The sequence below is a fragment of the Ursus arctos genome, unplaced genomic scaffold (assembly GCF_023065955.2).
Source record: "Ursus arctos isolate Adak ecotype North America unplaced genomic scaffold, UrsArc2.0 scaffold_4, whole genome shotgun sequence".
Classification (NCBI taxonomy): domain Eukaryota; kingdom Metazoa; phylum Chordata; class Mammalia; order Carnivora; family Ursidae; genus Ursus; species Ursus arctos.
Genome location: NW_026623056.1, coordinates 16,419,915 through 16,438,887, shown reverse-complemented (window position 1 = coordinate 16,438,887; position 18,973 = coordinate 16,419,915). Strand labels below are relative to the sequence as shown.

Here is an 18,973-nt window from a genome sequence, read left to right as displayed (position 1 = left end):
AGAAGTTCTTGTCTGAAGGATGAAGTTTAGATGCCTTTATCCTCTTGACCATGGTCTCTGTAATCAGTCTTATCTCCTGCCATTTGTTAGGTGCACGGAATGGTCTAGCCTTGCTGAATGGGCTGTCTGTACACACTGCTGTGCTGTTTTCCCACCTCTGGGCCAGTGCCCGCCTTTCCCCCACCTGGTCAAACTGAGACCATACAGAAAGCTGAAAGTCTTCCCTGAAACCGCTCCCCCAGGGAGGTTAGGTACACTTGAATGTTCCCATGCTGCCCTGCATATATCTCTAGCATTGCATTTAGCATATTTTATTACCATTATGTGTTTATTTTATGTGTCTGTCCTACCAGACTATGGAAGGATCCTCCACCAGATCTCAAGGGCAGGGATGTGGGCTTAATTGTCTTTACTGCTCCAAGGCCTCATCCTGGGCCCGGTTCATAGTGGTGCTTAGTAAGTGTTCAGTGAAACAATATTCTAGTAAGGATGAAAGAATTCTAATCTAGAGCCATGTGAAACTACAGGTTTTATTTGATTCTGCACTTTTATAGGTGACTTAGTTTTTGAAAAGTAGTTTTTTCCTGCTGAGTTCATGTGTTTTTGTTTTGTTTTTTTCTTACCTAGGGCAGCTGGTGCAACTGGAAGAAAAAGGGCAGGGCTCAGTGCCCTGGTCAGTATATGGTGTCTACATCCAGGCCGCGGGGGGCCCCTTGGCTTTCCTGGTCATTATATCCCTTTTCATGCTGAATGTGGGCAGCACCGCCTTTAGCAATTGGTGGTTGAGTTACTGGATCAAGCAAGGAAGTGGGGTAAGGTTCCTCATTAATGGGGAAAGTATATGTTTCAGAATGTGGGTGTGTCTTTGTATTCTCTGGCTAATCTTGGGGAAACTGCTCAAGTTTTCTATTGAAAGAACTGGTGAACAAGGATTACCCAGGATGAAAAAGATGAGCCCCTAATGTGGCCTCACAGGATCGTTGCTCCCTGGCCAACTCACGTTAGCAGCAGGACACCTGAAGGCTGTCTGCCCTCCTCCACTAGAAAAGAGAGAAGTGGTGGGAGGGGGGCAAAGCCTCCCTTGTGTTCGCCGTAACCAGGCCCCCGAGTCATTATCCTGCCCCTTCCTCTGAGCTGAGAATGGCCGTGAGTAGGAGTTCTTGGCCGTCCTTAGGAGTCTTGCCTTACAGAGCCTTGCCTCCAAACAGAACGCCACAGTGATGCAAGGGAACAAGACCTCCGTGAGCAACAGCATGAAGGACAATCCTCTCATGCAGTACTATGCCAGCATCTACGCCCTCTCCATGGCAGTCATGCTGATCCTGAAAGCCATTCGAGGAGTCGTCTTTGTCAAGGTACGCAGTGGTGGCTTCTGTCCCTCCTTTCCCTACTGACCATGTGGTCAGCCTCTCTCGGGCTCTGAAGGAGGATGGCCTTGGCTGAAATGACCTGTATCCCATTAGCCTCAGTCTTTTCTGAGTACCCACCTCTTTCTTCCATGACCATTTGCCCTTCTCCAGCTTTACAAGTGGATATCCTCTGGAGCTATGACCTGGATAAATAGGAACTGAGTCTGCCTGAGTCCCTGGGTCTCTGGGCCCTGACCACTTTGTCCTCTGCTCCTTAGGGCACTTTGCGAGCCTCCTCCCGGCTCCATGACGAACTTTTCCGAAGGATCCTTCGAAGCCCTATGAAGTTTTTTGATACCACCCCCACGGGGAGGATTCTCAACAGGTTTTCCAAAGACATGGATGAAGGTATTTCTCACTGCTTCTTTTATGCTCTGGACCACAAGCTTTAGCTCCCTGTGCTCCGTGGCCTTCTAGATTACTCGCCAGGTGTGCCCATCTATCCATCCTTACATTTTGAGGGTGCAGTGGCTGCTCATGTCCACACCACGAACAGTTTAGTTTTGGACTTTTTCCAGGTTGCAACTGGTACTTGAGCTAAGGACCCATCTGGTTTTTTCACCTGTCCTCTAAGTTCTCATCTGATCTCATTTAACCTGAAAACAAGTTCAGAGGATTGAGTTGGCATAAATAACTTTGGACGGGAGCATCTGAGATTCCAAAACATGTTTACTTTGAGGGTAGTGTGTTGGTTCCTGGACATTTACAACCTCTGGCAGGTTTTCTGGATGCTGCGTGGGCTGTGTCCGCACCAGAACTTAAATACTTCTCACAGCCCAGAATGGTAGTAATGGCACCTGACATTTATTGAGGGCTTACTGTGTGACCAGCAGTGTGCGGAATGTTCTAGATACATTATCTTCATCCTCATAGGAGCCCTATGGGACGGGTATTGCTTCACCCACTGAATACATGGGAGAGCTGATGTCTAGAAAGGTTAAATAACTTGCCCAAGATTACACAGCTATTAGATAACAACACTGGGAATTGAGCCCAGATCTTTTCAGCGTAGAGCTAATGCTTTTAACTCTCACCCTGTGCTGCCTCCACAGCCGTTTGTTTCAGACGTTGATAAAGGCAGTGTAAAGCCATGGCCGGAGGTAACAAGGGATCAGAACCATCACTGATACACAGAACTGATGTGTGCCACGATTCCGTTTCTGCTACACACACACACACACACATACACGCAAAAGGAGAAGAGGTGGGAAGAAAAAAATCAGTGATATCAACATGTCTGGGATTTTTATGAAACAAGCCAAAAAAAAAAAAAAAAAAAAGGGAGGAGGTAGCCCAGAGGAGACGAAGGAAATGGTGATAACTTTTGAAGGTTCTACACTCTTTTGATTTTTGTGTATGTTTAAATTTTTCCATAATAAAAAATTTCCCAATTGTAAGCAGCAGTTTATTGGTATTGGTAAGACTAAGGATTATGTTCCCTTCTTGCATATTTATTTTCCAAATATTTTACAACAAACATATATTACTTTTAAACGGAAAATTGTTTCAAGGGGTTGGGTAGCCTAGTAAACCCAGGAGAGGGCCTGGGGGAGAAAGATCACTTAGATTTCCTTGGGACAAGAAAAACTAGATCAACCAGGTTTCTAGATTTTTCTTTGATTTAAAAGATAACACACACATTTCAGATGGAGAATTTGTGGAACCTCTTTGTGTTTTTTAAAAATGTTTGGTCGCGTTTTCCCTGTTTGTGGATCCCAGCAGTCTGACACTTGTTCCGTTGTGGTTTCCCCAGTCGATGTGCGCCTGCCATTCCAGGCCGAGATGTTCATCCAAAATGTCATCCTGGTGTTCTTCTGTGTTGGAATGATCGGCGGAGTTTTCCCATGGTTCCTGGTGGCAGTGGGGCCCCTCTTCATCCTTTTTTCAGTTCTGCACATTGTCTCCAGGTAACAAGAAGTGTTCACGTCTCCCAGGGATGAAGCCAGGGTTGTTTGTTTACTGCTGTGACACAGAACTCATTCTGTCTCTAGGGTCCTGATTCGAGAGCTGAAGCGTCTGGACAATATCACACAGTCACCTTTCCTCTCCCACATCACATCCAGCATACAGGGCCTTGCCACCATCCACGCCTACAACAAAGGGCAGGAATTTCTGCACAGGTCAGTGCTGATGGTGGCCGGATGGCTCAAAGGGGAGTCAACATACCAGCATTTCCTAAGTCTAAGCGGCCCTTTAAGGCCAGAGTTGGGGATTGTAAAGCTCATTACCAAGAGTATTAGTGATGTAATGGTCTCTGATTAAAATTCATTCATTTGCTGGAACTCCTTTCTAAGCAAATGAGAAGACAAAAATACAGGTTTGGAGTCTATTGGCTTTGGACTCTAAATAGCTATATTTGAAGGAGTTTTTCTTTTTTCTTTTCTTTCTTTTGTTTTGTCTTTTTTTTGAACAGCGGTGGTCATTGACATTGGACATATTTTATTTTAGCTGTTGAATATTGTTTAGATGAGAAATTTATGTACATAGACAGTGATTGTGGAGATTTGTATTAACAGGAGATTGGAACTAACTTAAATGTCCTTCAAGAGAGAGCTGGTTAAATAAGCTATGGTATACCCATATAGAATATTATGTGGCCCTTAAATAGAATGAGGCAGGGGCACCTGGGTGCCTCAGTTGGTTTAGCATCCGACTCTTGATTTCGGCTCAGGTCATGATCTCAGGTTCATGAGATCAAGCCCTGCACTGGGCTCTGTGCTCAAAGGGGAGTCTGCTGGAGATTCTCTCTCCCCTCCCCACCATGCGTGCTCTCTCTCTCCTTCTCAAATAAATAAATAAATCTTTTAAAGAAGTGAGAAAGTTCTATAGGTACTGATATGGAATGATGTCTTAAAATACATTAGTGAAAGAGCAAGGTACAGATGTGCATGTATGGTATGCTCCCTTTTAGGTATGTGTTTGTATGTGTAACATTTAGAATATCTCTGAAAGGATACACAAGGAAGTACTAGTTGCCACTGGAAAGGGGAACTGGGTAGCTGAAGGATAGGCAGGAGAAAAACTGACTTCTCACGTTAAAACTTTTTATGCCATCTAAATATTCTATCCTGTGCATATATTGTCTATTCCAAAAACTAATGTCTATTCCAAAAATTAAGTAATTAATTTTATTTATTTATTTATTTATTTTTTTTTTTTTTTTTAAAGATTTTATTTATTTATTTGACAGAGATAGAGACAGCCAGCGAGAGAGGGAGCACAAGCAAGGGGAGTGAGAGAGGAAGAAGCAGGCTCATAGCGGAGGAGCCTGATGTGGGGCTCGATCCCAGAACGCTGGGATCACGCCCTGAGCCGAAGGCAGACGCTTAACCGCTGTGCCACCCAGGCGCCCCAGTAATTAATTTTAAAAAGAAAATCTAGAATAGAAAGTTTAGTTTAGGGGTGCCTGGGTGGCTCGGTTGGTTGAGTGTCTGACTCTTGATTTTGGTTCAGGTCATGATCTTGAGCCCAAGCCCCCCCGAGTTTGGCTCTGTGCTAGGCCTGGAGCCTGCTTGGGATTCTCTCTCTCCCTCCCCTTCTCAAAAAAAAAAAAAAAAAAAAAAAAAAAAAAAAAAAAAAAAAGCCTAAAAAAGTTGAAAATAGAACTACCCCACGATGCATCAATTGCTTTACTGGGTATTTACCCCAAAGATACAAATGTAGTGACCCAAAAGGGCACATGCACCCCAATGTTTATAGCAGCAGTATCCACAATAGCCAAACTATGGAAAAAGCCCAGATGTCCATCAACAGATGAACGGATCGAGAAGATGTGGTGTGTGTATATATATATACAATGGAATATTACTCAGCCATCAAAAAAATGAAATCTTGCCATTTGCAATGACATGGATGGAACTAGAGGGTATTATGCTAAGTGAAATAAGTTAATCAGAGAAAGACAATTATCTGATCTCATGCATGCAGAATTTAAGAAACAAAACAGAGGATCATAGGGGAAGAGAGGAAAAAATAAAACAAGACAAAATCAGAGAGGGAGACAAACTGCAAGAGACTCTTAACCTATAGGAAACAAACTGAGGTTTGCTGGAGGGGAAGTGGGTGGAGGGATGGGGTAACTGGGTGATGGACACGTGATGTGATTAAGGAGGACACGTGATGTAATGAGCACTGGGTATTATAGAAGACTGATGAATCACTGACCTCTACTTCTGAAACATATAATACATTATGTGTTAATTAATTGAATTAAAAAAAAAAAGAAAGAAAGTTTAGGTTAAACAACTCAGAAAAATAATCCTCACTTTAAGAGAAGAACAGTAACATATGCTCCATGCATGTGTATATACATGCACACATACATTTAAGTGTATTGGAAAAAATGCTGGGAGAAGATACAACAGACTATTAACCCTGGTTTTAACTGAGTGGTGAGAATACTGGATTTTCCTCTTTACTGCATTTCCTAAACTTTCTCCAAATATCTTCTATAAAGAGGAGGAAAAGTGATTTTTTTTTTTTTAACCAAAGCACATTTGTCTGGTAAGACTTCCTGCTCGGGAGCTCTCGTTGCATGTGTATGTGACACCTGAGCCTTTGGATGGGGTCTGATCTGCTCTCTAGGACCCCTGGTGACAGTAGTGTCTCCTCCTTTAGTGGCAAAGGTCATCTGGGTCTCTTTTGCTCTGGTTTAGTTCCTGGTTCTGTGCTAACTGGCCTTGGAAACGAGGACCATTTTGCCCAACAGCAGTGTGTCAGCAGACATTTTCCACTTTCCCACTTTCAGTCTGCAAGTCTGTCTTTCCAGGTCTTAGAGCATTTCTGCAGTTTGCCTATGTAGCCTCCTTGAGGAAATGACCCCTGACCTAAGACATTTTTCTAAAGCTTAGCCAGCCTCATTATTTGATCTCCTTTCCCTGTGCATTCGTTCTGCTGTTAACGTATTTTTCCCTAACATCTTGAACATGTGTCTTTGAAAGAGTAAAACTAGAAAACCTCAGGTCATCCTGTGTGCGGAGCCTGGAATATTCTGCAGTCCTTAGGTTTCCATATCCTTCTCCGAGTGACAAACAGGAAGTACTTAAAAGTTAGTCCTCCATCCATAATTCAGCAGAGCTCTTACATCATCCACTCTCAGGGTGGTGTGGTACTTTGTTTGCCTATTAGGTGTTCTGTCGCCCTCGCAGGTACCAGGAGCTCCTGGATAACAACCAAGGTCCTTTCTTCTTGTTCACGTGTGCAATGCGCTGGCTGGCTGTGCGGCTGGACCTCATCAGCATTGCCCTCATCACCACCACCGGGCTGATGATCGTTCTCATGCATGGGCAGATTCCCCCTGCCTATTCGGGTCTTGCCATCTCCTATGCCGTCCAGGTCAGTCTCTGGGATGGGGCATTACCTTGGCTCACTTGAGTCCTGTGTTGGCCTAGGAGAGGCATGTTAGGTAGGGGGCTCTCCCTCAGCCTTTGAGACTCCGAGAGCTTCTGCTCACTACTTTCTTAGTAACAGCCTGGACTTGGCTGGGGCAGGGAGGGTGGAAGAGAGGTACAAGTGGTATATAGGAACAAAGGAATTTAAGTCTGTTGCACATGTTTAAGAAATAGATGCAATTTATTAATAAATAAACACGATTTTGAAAATAGTTTCTTAATTACAGTTTTCTGTGTTCACCATCCTCTCATCTTGGGCACCTTCCTGGTCTCCTAAGTAATACTGTGTCCTCAGTATGCTTCTTATGTGCATTTTATTTCCAGGCCCCTGATTTTCCCAAAACTGTTTCATACGTAGACCCGGCCCCTAGGGATGGTTTAAGGTCTTTAAATATCTCAGAGAACAATTGGGAACTTGAGCACTAAGTATTTAAAGATGTTAAGGAATTATTAATTTTTTAGATGTCATGATGGTATTGCACAATGATATTGTGTTTTTTAAGAGTCTTTATATGTTAGAGAGATGCAAGCTAAAATATTTAAGGATGAAAAGATAGGATGTCTGGGATTTGCTTTCAGATAAAGCAGAGGGGTGGTGTGGTATAGATGAAACAATATTGTCTATAAGTTGACAGGTTTTTAAGGACATGGGAGTTCATGATACTGCCCTTTCTACTCTTGTATATGTTTGACATTTTTCCATATTGGAAAGATCAAAACAAATAAGTAAGCACAGAAAACCAAGAAGAGCTAGTGTATCTTCACAGATTCCCAAAGCTGTCTGTCCATGTTAGAGGGACTTACTTGCTCATTGGAAGAGGAAGAATACCCGTTCTAAGTACTGGAGCTTGGGGTCCTCGGTCCTCGGTGCCCAGGAGCTCTGCATTCTCACTAGTTGCTCACAGGTCGATGTACATCTCCATTTGTTGTGACTACCGGAACAGGTGCAGGCTGCTCGGAAGGAAGCCCAGAAGTTACTCAGCTGCAGATATGTGTACTGCAAACGTAGAGATGGATGGAAAGCTTTTGGATGCAGGGGAGTCAGTGCCCGCAGTCACACAATGCCACCTGCCTTTGTTGAGAATCGCAGTTGGTTGGGGGAGAATAGGCATTGTGTTAAACATTTAGAGAATGACTGGGTCGGTAAAATCAGCGGCTGCAGATGCCCAGCTCGTTGGTCTATCGAGCTGTGATCTCCTAGGTGGAAGAGGTTTTCTAGTGTTGGCCTGACATGTATCCATAATGAATTCTTTCTTGGATTTTGCTTTCCATTATCAGTTAACGGGGCTGTTCCAGTTCACCGTCAGACTGGCATCCGAAACAGAAGCCCGCTTCACCTCAGTGGAGAGGATCAACCACTACATCAAGGTCAGGATGCGAAAGTCTTTCTGACCCATCATGGGGTCCTTTCACAACCCTTTTGCTGCCTCAGGTGGACGTGCAAGGAAGATGCTTGTTTTCTCACAGGCGAGGACCGGCAGTCTCTTCAGCATGTGTGGAATGGAGAAGAGATTATCCTAAGAGTTTCCAAATATTTTTATGAATTGTGTCTGATGAAGAGCGTAGGTCATTTTCCTTACGCCATTTAAAACCCTGGAGTGTTTTAAATCTTATTCTAGTTCACATGTCCTTCACCAGGGATGGCCATCGGTATCCCCCGCTGAGCTTTAGGCAGAGACAGACGTGGGGCTCATCTCTGGAGATTCTGATACAGTCGGTCTGGAGTGAGACCCAGGCTTCTGAGGTTTAGAAGCTCCATGGCTAATTCTAAACTGCATTCCTAGTTCAGAAACCAGTTAATTTCGTTGATCCTCTCATGAACTGAATCTTCCCGCCTTCCCTCAGTAACCCCTCGCAGTGCTACCCTGGGGCCCCGTCTTGCGGCCAGGGCGTGTCCTATAGCTGGGGCGCTGAAAGCAGAGAGAAGCAGAGTCACGAGTAGTTAAGCTTCTCAAATTTACCTCAGCTCAGAGGAGTTACCTGCCTTGTGAACTGCCCAGAGACTTTATCAGCATTTATATCATGGTTTACGTGGGAAGAATATATATCCCAATTTCCAAATAATTGACTTAGAAACATAGTTTTGACAAACTACCCTTTCAGTTGAGAACTAGCATATTATGTAAACTGCATTTTCCAGCAGACATGCTTCCCTGAATTGTTTTGACAGTGAACCTCACTAATTGTAAGATATTTCTTAAGCTTACAAATTATCATTCTCAGAAAGAATGGCAGATAGCTATCTATGGCACATAGGTATCTGCTAATAGCTGTTCCTTTTATTTATCCATCGGCTTCTTTGCCCAGTGCTCATGTCTGTGGGCAATATGTGGGTGTGTATGTGGGTGTGTAGTGTTTGGTTTAATATTGCTGTTGGTGAGAGTCTCTTGCTGAAGAGGTCAGGGTGATGGTCAGCCATAGTAGAGTGGAGCTGGCACAAACCAGTTACATTTCTGAGGACTGACTCCCACTGCCGGACCCAACCTGGATGCCTCTGCCAGCCTGGAGTTCAAGACGTCAGTCTCCACCCACCCTCCCACCCCCACCCCTGCCCAGAGCTCCACAGCCATTGGCTTTCACTTCCCTGTGAGGCTATAAAGCCCCGTGACTAGTTGCCAGAGAATTTTCAAATATTACAGGGTGGGACTGTTGGTAACAAAAATTATCCAAGCAGTTACACAGCATTTTAAAGCTGAATGGATTTCCACAGTTCTCTAATCCAGTCCCCACCCACGATTTGCAGATGGGAAACTAAGACCCAGAGTGAAGAAGTGATATATCCGGGTCACACAGCGATTGGTGGTAAATTGGGCTTCAAGCCCATGTCTTCTGGGGTGACTGATATGTCAGAATGCCAGGATCTGATGAAATGTTTAGTAAATGGTAGTTTCCTTCCTTTGAGTTTAGGCCATGGCTTTCAAATGGTGGAATCTTGTTTCAAGTAGAATATTTTGAAAGAATTCCAATAAAAAGTGCTGTGTTTGAAGAGCCATGGAAGGCTTCATGCCCCACCCTTGGCCTCTAAGACAGTTTTGTGGAGAAATTCCAGAAAGAGTTGGAAAGCCACTGCCCTCCCCAAGATGCTGCTTAGTGGCCACTGTAAACTGCTAAGTGTAAAGTTAGTCACCATCGTACTCTGTCTAGTTTAATGGTAATAAGCCTTTACTGTCAAGGGCATCTTCCATGGGAAGGGAAGAGGGCAGCAGCTGCTTCTGTATGGCTGCTGTGGCTGTCTGGGTTTTACATTCTCTTCGAAAGCCTTGCAGCTCCCACAGAATCTGGTCAGTCTGACCCAGCCACTCTGTCTCCCCAGACTCTGTCTTTGGAAGCACCTGCCAGAATTAAGAACAAGGCTCCCTCCCCTGACTGGCCCCAGGAAGGTGAGGTGACCTTTGAGAATGCAGAGATGAGGTACCAAGAAAATCTGCCTCTGGTTCTGAAGAAGGTGTCCTTCACCATCAAACCCAAGGAGAAGATTGGCATCGTGGGGCGGACCGGATCAGGTAAGAGGCAGCAAAGGCCTCTGGAGAAACATTTGAACCTATCTAAGTGTGGGGCCCATGATTTCCTGTTTATCGAATATCACTCCCACCTCTTCAAACCAGCTCCATATGAATGAGTTATAAGTAAGGTCTCTCTGAAGCCAGAAGCCAATTTTCTCAGTGTATTCTCAACCCTGCTTTTTCTGATCGTGAAAGTATACATTCTCAATGCAGAACAATTGGAGTATATAGCAAAGTACAGAAGGGGAAAAGCACCCATAACTCCACTACCCAGAGATAATTACCGTTCATATTTTGGTGGGTATCTTGTCAGGCTTTTTTTTTTTTTTTTTTTTTTAAGATTTCATTTATTTATTTGCAAGAGAGAGACAGAGCACAAGCGGGGGGGGGGGGGGCAGAGGGAGAGGGAGAAGCAGACTCCCTGCTGATATCCTCAGGACCCTGAGATCACGACCTGAGCCGAAGGCAACCACCCAGCTGACTGAGCCACACAGGCATCCCCTTGTCAGGCCTTTTCTATCAACAAATATGTTTACAAAAATGGGGACATTTTACATACACTGTCTTATGGCCTGACTTTAAATCTACCAAATATTTTTCCATGTCAATTAATAGCCTGTGACATGAATTTTATGCAGCAGGATATAAAACTCCATTTTATGGATGTACCATAATTTATATTTAACCAGTCTCCAATTGTAGGACATTGAGGTTGTTGTCAGTTTTTCACTATTATGATTAGCAGTGCAGTGAACATCCTTATTTCTGTGAGGTCAAAACACACAAAAAATTTAAGTTGTCTGTGACATAATGCCAGTGTTACCTTGTATTTATCAGACTCTGATGTGACTCTAAATAAGGAACTTGTGTTCTTTGAAGACAAAAATTATTTTCTTGATCTGACATCAGTTGCAAAGAAGTAGAAAATTGGCTCTCATTTTAGGCATTTTACTTCACACTTAGAATCATATTACTTCTATACCCTTTAGATTTCTCGGGTCAAGACTTGAGTAATTCATTTCTTTCCCTCTTTCCTTCCTGAATAACATTTCAAAGATTGAGGCTTGTTTTCGCTCACTAACTGGCTTACCTGGTATAAGAAGTCTGTCTGGTTCACTTCTCATCAGCGTTTGGGGCTCCATGCTTCCTTGGCATCAAAACTCTTGGCTTTGTTTCTTTCCATTAAAAAAAACCAAACAAACCTTGTGTCTTTTCTGGCCCCTTTGCTTTAAAGAACCTGCTAGGAAGAGAAGAAAAAGCCATTTCCTGCTTCCTGTTTGAAGGAATTATTTCATGTCAGAACAGTACACTATCTGTAGGTTTTTACACTGCAAGGAGAATGTTCTACCAAGGAGGGTGGCTGTCCCCAAAGTTCTTCCTTCACTTTCTCCCTCAAATTCCCTCTGCTATATTGGCTCCCAGGGGTACACTGCTCTCCTAAAAGCTCTGACTGATGTCCCCCTCCTGTGATTCCCCTTAACACAGGTAAGACAGACTGAACTATTCATTAAGACTTTATTAAAGCAGGGGCACCTGGGTGGCTCAGTCAGTTGAGCTCCCAACTCTTGGTTTTGGCTCAGGTCATGATCTCAGGGTCTTGAGATCGAGCCCCGTGTCCATGCCCAGTGCAGAGTCTGCTTGTGCCTCTGTCCCTCTCCTCCTTCCCCCTCTCACACACTCTCTCTCTATATCAAATAAATAGATAGATAGATAGATAGATAGATAGATAGATAGATAACTATTAAACCATAAGTAGTGACAGGAGAAAAGTAAGAAAAAATAAAGTAATTATAAATAGCCTGACTTACAAAGTCTAAACTAATCCTGACAAGCTTCTTCAGAGATGCTTAGACCCTGCTCTGCCATGGCTGTAGTCAAGGCTGTAGTCATGCCACTGAGAAGACTTCATGGCCTCTTTTACTAGCACATGCCATCAACGCGAAGGGAGTCTCGATCCAGAGAACTATAGAATCTTCCAGCCCAGGTAGCATCTTTTGTTAAAGTGGAACAATTTGATCTATTTTTTTAAAAGATTTTATTTATTTATTTGAGAGAGAGAGAGAGCATAAGCAGGGGGGAGAGGCGGAGGGAGAAGCAGACTCCCCACTGAGCAGGGAGCCCGATGTGGGGCTCAATCCCAGGACCCTGAGATCACACCAAAGCCAAAGGCAGCTGCTTAACCGACCAAGCCACCGAGCGTCCCCAGCTTGATCTGTTTATTTGAGGACAATTCCTTCCTTAGTTTAGATCTTAAAACAAAGCACTGCCTTGGCACTGGGGGAGTCTCCCTGCGTCCTTTGTATGAGGGTATGGGGCCACTAACTAGACCCCCCCCCCCCAATTCTGAATAAAGCCATTCACTTGTAGGAGGAGAGGGCCTCATTAAGAGCAGGGTGTGTGGGTAGCTCGGTCAGTTAAGTGTCTGACTCTTGAATTTGGCTTAGGTTATGATCTCAGAGTCCTGGGATCAAGCCCTGCAGAGGGTTCTCAAGCAGACTCTTTCCCTCTGCTCCTCCCCCACTCACCCCTGTGCATGCTCTCTCCCTCTCTCTCTCTCTCTGATAAATAAATAAATCTAAAACAAACAAACAAGAATCCTGCTGCATGGACTCGGTTTCTCAGCTCATTTCCAGTAGATGGTTACAAGGATTGCTGCTTTAGGAAGGTGGACATTTCTCAGGGTCCCAATTAGTTGTTTCACAGGGTTCTGCCCAGGGAACAAATCCCGACAGTGGAAGTAGGGCTGCGGACAGTGAAGGCAAGGCAGGATATTTGAATAGATGCTGACTAGACAAAGTCCTGAGGCTCTTACGAGAAGACTACGGAACATGCAGGCAGAAGAGTAGGGGGTTGAGAACCAGGCATCTGGCTAAGGAAAAGTTGTCTAACAGCTAAAAACCTGGAGGTCTTTTTTTTTTTTTAATGTTTAAATCCTTGGCCATAGCAATCTCAGTTCTGAGAATCTATTTCAAGGAAATCATCTGAGGCAGGAGCACAGTTTGAGTACTAATGTGTATGCCGTAACGTGATTGTAGTATGAAATAAACTATGTGTCCAACATTAGAGGACTGGGCAAATAAGTAAGAGCACATCCCCACCATGGGATATATTGCAGCCACTTTACTTTGAAAAATTTTGAGTGCTTTTTGTATAATGTTAAGTGAAAAAAGGCAATTATAATATTGTATCTCTGGTGTGATCTCAATTCTGAGAAAAGACTGAAAAGAAATGTATCAAAAGTAACAGTAGTGAGATTATGGGAGATTGACATCAACTTCTTGGATTATTTATAAACTTTTAAAATGAAGATTCTGTTAAGAAAAGCTATTCTGTTCATCACCCTAACACTGCCCTCATCGGTTTCTCCCTCAGACCTGCTTTTTTTTTTTTTTTTTAAGGTTTTATTTATTTATTTGAGAGAGAGAGAGCATGTGCAAAAGTAGGGGGAGTGGCAGGCAGAGGGAGAAGAAGACTCCCCACTGAGCAGGGAGCCTGGTGTGGGGCTCGATCCCAGGACCCCAACATCATGACCTGAACTGAAGGCAGATGCTTAACCAACTGGGCCACCAACCACCCCTCAGACCTGCTTTTCTATCACAGTTCCTTATCAGGATAGAGTCCTCTACAGCCACTTATTTACTCCTTCCCTGTGTGTTTACCCCAGAATGGTGGGAGGTCTTGTTTTGTTTCTCTCTCACCTATGACAAGGGGATAGAAGAGAAAGAACATCTTGTCCTCTGGTTTGCCCCTAGCTTCTTGCTGTAAGAACTCTGTTCTCCTCACTTTGCCTGAGATGCATTAAAGCCTGTGTACCCACTCCTAAGGTGAAAAGCAGGCATTTTTCCAATTTACTCTCATGAAAGTATGGTAGTACCTCAAACTCCTTCTCGGGCAGAAGCTGTGTGATTTAAATCTATACACTTGGTAGCTCAGGAAAGTGCATTTTTTTCTGTTTCTGACTGTCACTTTCTATAGTATCTTAGTTCATCAGATGAAATAATAATTGAATAGAACTAGAAAAATAGATGATTTTGCCTGGGGTAGGAAATTAAACTAGTTTTTGTCTTCACAAAATTTGCTAATTGAGCTACTTTTCTGCATGTCTTTTGACTCCTCAGGGAAGTCCTCACTGGGGATGGCCCTCTTCCGTCTGGTGGAGTTATCTGGAGGCTGCATCAAGATCGATGGAGTGAGAATCAGTGATATTGGCCTTGCTGACCTCCGAAGCAAGCTGTCCATTATTCCCCAAGAGCCAGTGCTGTTCAGTGGTACCGTCAGGTGAGGACCCGAGCGTCCATGTGCTCCGTGCTGCCTTTCGAGGCTAGATGGGCATGTTAGAGCCTCCATGTGGGCCTGAGATCGAGGGACCTCTTGTCTAGTGCTTTTCCCACCACCGTGTGCTTCTTGCTGCAGAAGTAAGGGGCAGCTTCACATAATGGGGGCTGAGGGTCTTGCGGCGTGTGGTGAAGAAGTCAGAGAGATCTGGGCTCAGAACTCTGCTCTGTGACTTCAGACACGTTACCTGACCACGCCTAAGCTCTTTCCCTCATCTGTAAGATGGGGATATTATTAAGAGCTGTCGTGGAGATGGAATGAGTTCATACAAATTATGCACGCACCGAGCCTGGCACATGGTGAGCATTCAGTGACCAGTAGCAGCTCGTCAGCCTCATCCCATCACCCTTCATCTTCCTCCTACTCCGTGTGGCCATCTGTCCTATGTGCGCTCCAGCTCGCAGTTCTCATGGTGGTTTTCAGGCACTGTTATCACTCATGTGTTTTCATTTGCTAGTATGTTCCCCCCACCTTTGATTCTGACATTGAAATGATGTCTCTCACTGTCTGAAATCTGCAAGGGTGCCTAAGATAAAATTCCTCCTCTTGACCTGTTAAAATAGTAACTAAGAAGGAAATATATTTACTCCCTTTGGCTTTCCCTATACTTTATCCTACCCTCACCCTTAGCAGTAAGCTTTTGCTTCCTTATAACAAAGGGTTTCTAAAATTCAAATTCATGCCTGTTCAAGTTGCTTCTCCTTTGAACTAAAAATAGCTTTAACTATATAGCTGACCTAGATTGGACTTTTTTTTAAATGAAATTAAATTTAATTTTTATCAGTCTTCAAAAAAATTGGTACCAACTTAATTTCAAATAACCATGGACTTTCTTTAAAATTAGGTCCCCTTCCTTTCTTTGGAAACGGCACCTGAACTCATTGATTCAAGGAGGTTCGGTAGATAGGGCGAATTCTCACCTACCCACATGTAGGGTCAACACTCGTGGGTATATTTATTTTGACATTTTCTCTAAACACTAATGGATTTGGGTGTATAGATTAGATCTGTCGATGATGCTCAGTCATTCTCTTTGGGTCCTGAGATAACAAGGTCAAACAAATGTCAGAAGAGAATTAGAATTTATTGAAGACTTGGGTCTAAAATTAAGAAATCAAGACGTGTTGCCAAATCTGCTCTTCCCTCCCATAAATCCCTAGTTTTAGATGCCACAAGAATGCCTTTGAGAATATAATTGGCCTTATAATTTTTGGCTTAGGACAAAAGAAACATTTTTAGTCATCATTTGGAAAAGAATTAAGAAACACAGTGTGTTAAACTTGACTCTCTTAAATACATTGCCACCAAGAAGCCTCACTTTTCATTTGTAAATTTTACAGCACTCCGCTCGAGGCTGTGAATCAGGGGCTTCTAGAGTGAATGGTTAAGTGCTTCTTTATATACTAGAATTAATGGTTAAGGGTTGACCTGCTGGCTGTGCAGCTGCTGTTGGTAGAACCTCACAGAATTATGGGAGGTGGGGCCATTTGTATTGGCTCTAGAGACGTGATGCTGCTTGATGGACAGGCCTATAATTGGTGTGCTGCTGCCCTGAGTTTTTCGTTACTGAGCTCAGAGTGCTATTTGGGCAATCAGCTGTACAAATTTAGGAAATCATGAAAGTTTCATGTTCTGTCAGCTGTAATTTTGGCTTTTTAAGTCAGTAGTGAAGCCTGAGGACAAATTAAATCCCAGACCTACTATCTTCCTCCTTTTATTCTCTCAGGTCTTGTACAAATCCCAGAAAACATTCAGCTTTCAGTATTCTTTTGCTTTTCTTAGAAAATTAGAAAGCCTCTAATGAGTTTCCCAAGGCAAGGGCAGGATAGATGGGCTGTTTCTCAGAGGTCCCCTGGAGACCCTGAACTTGGAAACTATCTTCACTGCTGTTAACCAGCAGTGAGGGTGGACACATCTTCTTGAGATACCAACATGCAGTTAAACGTAAGGAACTCTTGGGCACCTGGGTGGCACAGTCAGCTGAGCGTCTAACTCTTGGCTTCCCCTCAGGTTGTGATCTCAGGGTCGTGGGATCGAGCCCCACAGCTGGCTCTGCGCTCATCGCAGAGTCTGCTTGGAATTCTCTCTCTGTCTGCCCCTCCCACTCATTCTCACTCTCTCTCACTCTCACAAATAAAGAAATCTTAAAAAACAAAACAAAACACCATAAGGAACTCTCAGAGTGATAGCAAGGTAAAACCAAAATCAAATAAAACTTAAGGCGATGAGATAAAAATGTCTGAATTGTTCTCATTCAAATATAATCTAAATCACAGACCAGATCATTTGGGGCCACACTGCTCCCTAGATTATCTGGACTCTCCGTCCATTCCGATAGCTGCATCCAGCCCTCCCTTTGTGTTTCTTGTTTCTGTGGCTAGTCCCTTTCCTATGCCTTTTGCCCTGATAGCTAGCTCTAAGACAAGAGGTTTCTTCTTATCCCGACCCTAAGCACTTATATATATATATATATATTTTAACTTTTTTATTAACATATAAGGTACTATTTGTTTCAGGGTTCAGGTCTGTGATTCATCAGTCTTACACAATACACAGCGCTCACCACAACACATACCCTCCCAATGTCCGTCACCCAGTTACCCCATCCCCCCACCCCCCTCCCCTCTAGCAACCCTCACTTTGTTTCCTGAGATTAAGAGACTCTTATGGTTTTTCTCCCTCTCTGGTTTCATCTTGTTTCATTTTTTCCTGTCTTCCCCTATGATCCTCTGCCTTGTTTCTTAAATTCCACATATCAGTGAGATCATATGATAATCGTCTTTCTCTGATTGACTTATTTCACTTAGTATAATACCCTCTAGTTCCATCCACGTCATTGCAAATGGCAAGATTTCATTTTTTATGGCTGCATAATATTGCAGCCCATATATATATATATATATATATATATATATATATGCCACATCTTCTTTATCCATTCATCTGTCGATGGACATATGGGCTCTTTCCATAGTTTGGCTATTGTGGCCGACCCTAAACATTTTTACCAACCTTTCCTCTTTCATGGCCTTGGCAGTACCTTCCTTTCCCTTCCCCAGAGGACCCTGTGCTTCCTGAGATCTTTCTCCTCTGCCCTCACCAGCCCCTGCTGGAGTGCCTTCCATCTGTGGGGACAGTCTATGGCTCAGTTTGGCTGGTGGTTAGTCTGCCTCTCAGTAAGACTAGTCATCCTCAGCTGTCACTGCAGTCTGTCTGTGAGTCTCATTCTGATTGTGGGGACCAGACATTGTCTCATCACCTGGAGCATCTCTGCTTGGTGGTCATTCATCAGCAAGAGGCAGGGTTCTCATTTCTTCCTGTTCACATGCCCTCACTCCCTTTCAATCTGCCCATTATGTTTTTTTACTTTTGAGGAATATTTTTGGTCCCCAACTCAAAATCACAGCAAACATTACTGAGCACAGTTGACCCATTCTGCTTTGGTTCATTCTGGGCCCATACCCCTTCAGACAGAAGCAGTTAGCCTCCAGAGGGAATGGAAGCTGTTCTAACTTTGAAGCAGCTTCTTTCTTAGAATCTCAAGGTCTTATCGCTGTCTCTGAATTATTCTGTTGTTGAAGGGGGCCCCCTTTCTTATTTCTTTCTCTCTTTCTCTTCTTTCTTTTTTTTTTTTTTTTTTAAAGATTTTATTTATTTATTCGACAGAGATAGAGACAGCCAGCGTGAGAGGGAACACAAGCAGGGGAAGTGGGAGAGGAAGAAGCAGGCTCCTAGCGGAGGAGCCTGATGTGGGGCTTGATCCCATAATGCCGGGATCACTCCCTGAGCCGAAGGCAGACGCTTAACCACTGTGCCACCCAGGCGCCCCTCTCCTTTTCTTTCTTTCATTCTTTCTTTTTAGTCTTAGTTTCTGTGGAACTTGGAATTTCCCAAAATCTTCTTAGTGTCACTACCAGAAAGTAATGTGAAGTCTAGAATAATTGTATCAAGAATACTAGGTGTTATCCAACATTTGCTGAAGTCATCCTGGGCAAGATAGATGGGAAATCTTTACCTTCCTCTCGGTTTTGCTATGAACCTAAATTGGCTTTAAAAAAAAAAAAAAAAAGGAAAAGGTCATTCTGTGTCAGACGCTGCTGTTCTTCTAAAGAACAATAATGGAAGTCACTAAGCTTACTGAGAACTTAGTATGTGGCAGATGTTGTCCTAAGCATTTTAATTGTATGAATTCGTCAAAATCTCAAAACCCCAGGAAGTTGGTACTGTTATTGTGCCGCTTTTATAGATGAAGAAATGGAAACCCAGAGAGGTGAGATAATTTGCCCAAAGATAGGCATTTGAACCCTGGGTGTGGGGGCTCCTGCACACCCCACTC

General features: G+C 43.6%; 1 protein-coding gene across 3 annotated transcripts in view; it reads left to right on the top strand.

Annotated features, from left to right (window-relative positions):
- The window catches only part of ABCC5 (ATP binding cassette subfamily C member 5), a 167,328-nt gene that overhangs the window by 134,744 nt on the left and 13,611 nt on the right, over positions 1-18,973 (top strand). For all 3 annotated transcript variants that reach the window (XM_057306515.1, XM_026497622.4, XM_057306516.1), the window contains 9 exons: positions 628-812; positions 1,209-1,355; positions 1,628-1,757; positions 3,163-3,316; positions 3,401-3,529; positions 6,557-6,743; positions 8,078-8,167; positions 10,113-10,302; positions 14,421-14,580. In XM_057306515.1, the coding sequence (XP_057162498.1) occupies positions 628-812; positions 1,209-1,355; positions 1,628-1,757; positions 3,163-3,316; positions 3,401-3,529; positions 6,557-6,743; positions 8,078-8,167; positions 10,113-10,302; positions 14,421-14,580 (1,372 nt within the window). The remainder of the gene's footprint in view (positions 1-627; positions 813-1,208; positions 1,356-1,627; positions 1,758-3,162; positions 3,317-3,400; positions 3,530-6,556; positions 6,744-8,077; positions 8,168-10,112; positions 10,303-14,420; positions 14,581-18,973) is intronic.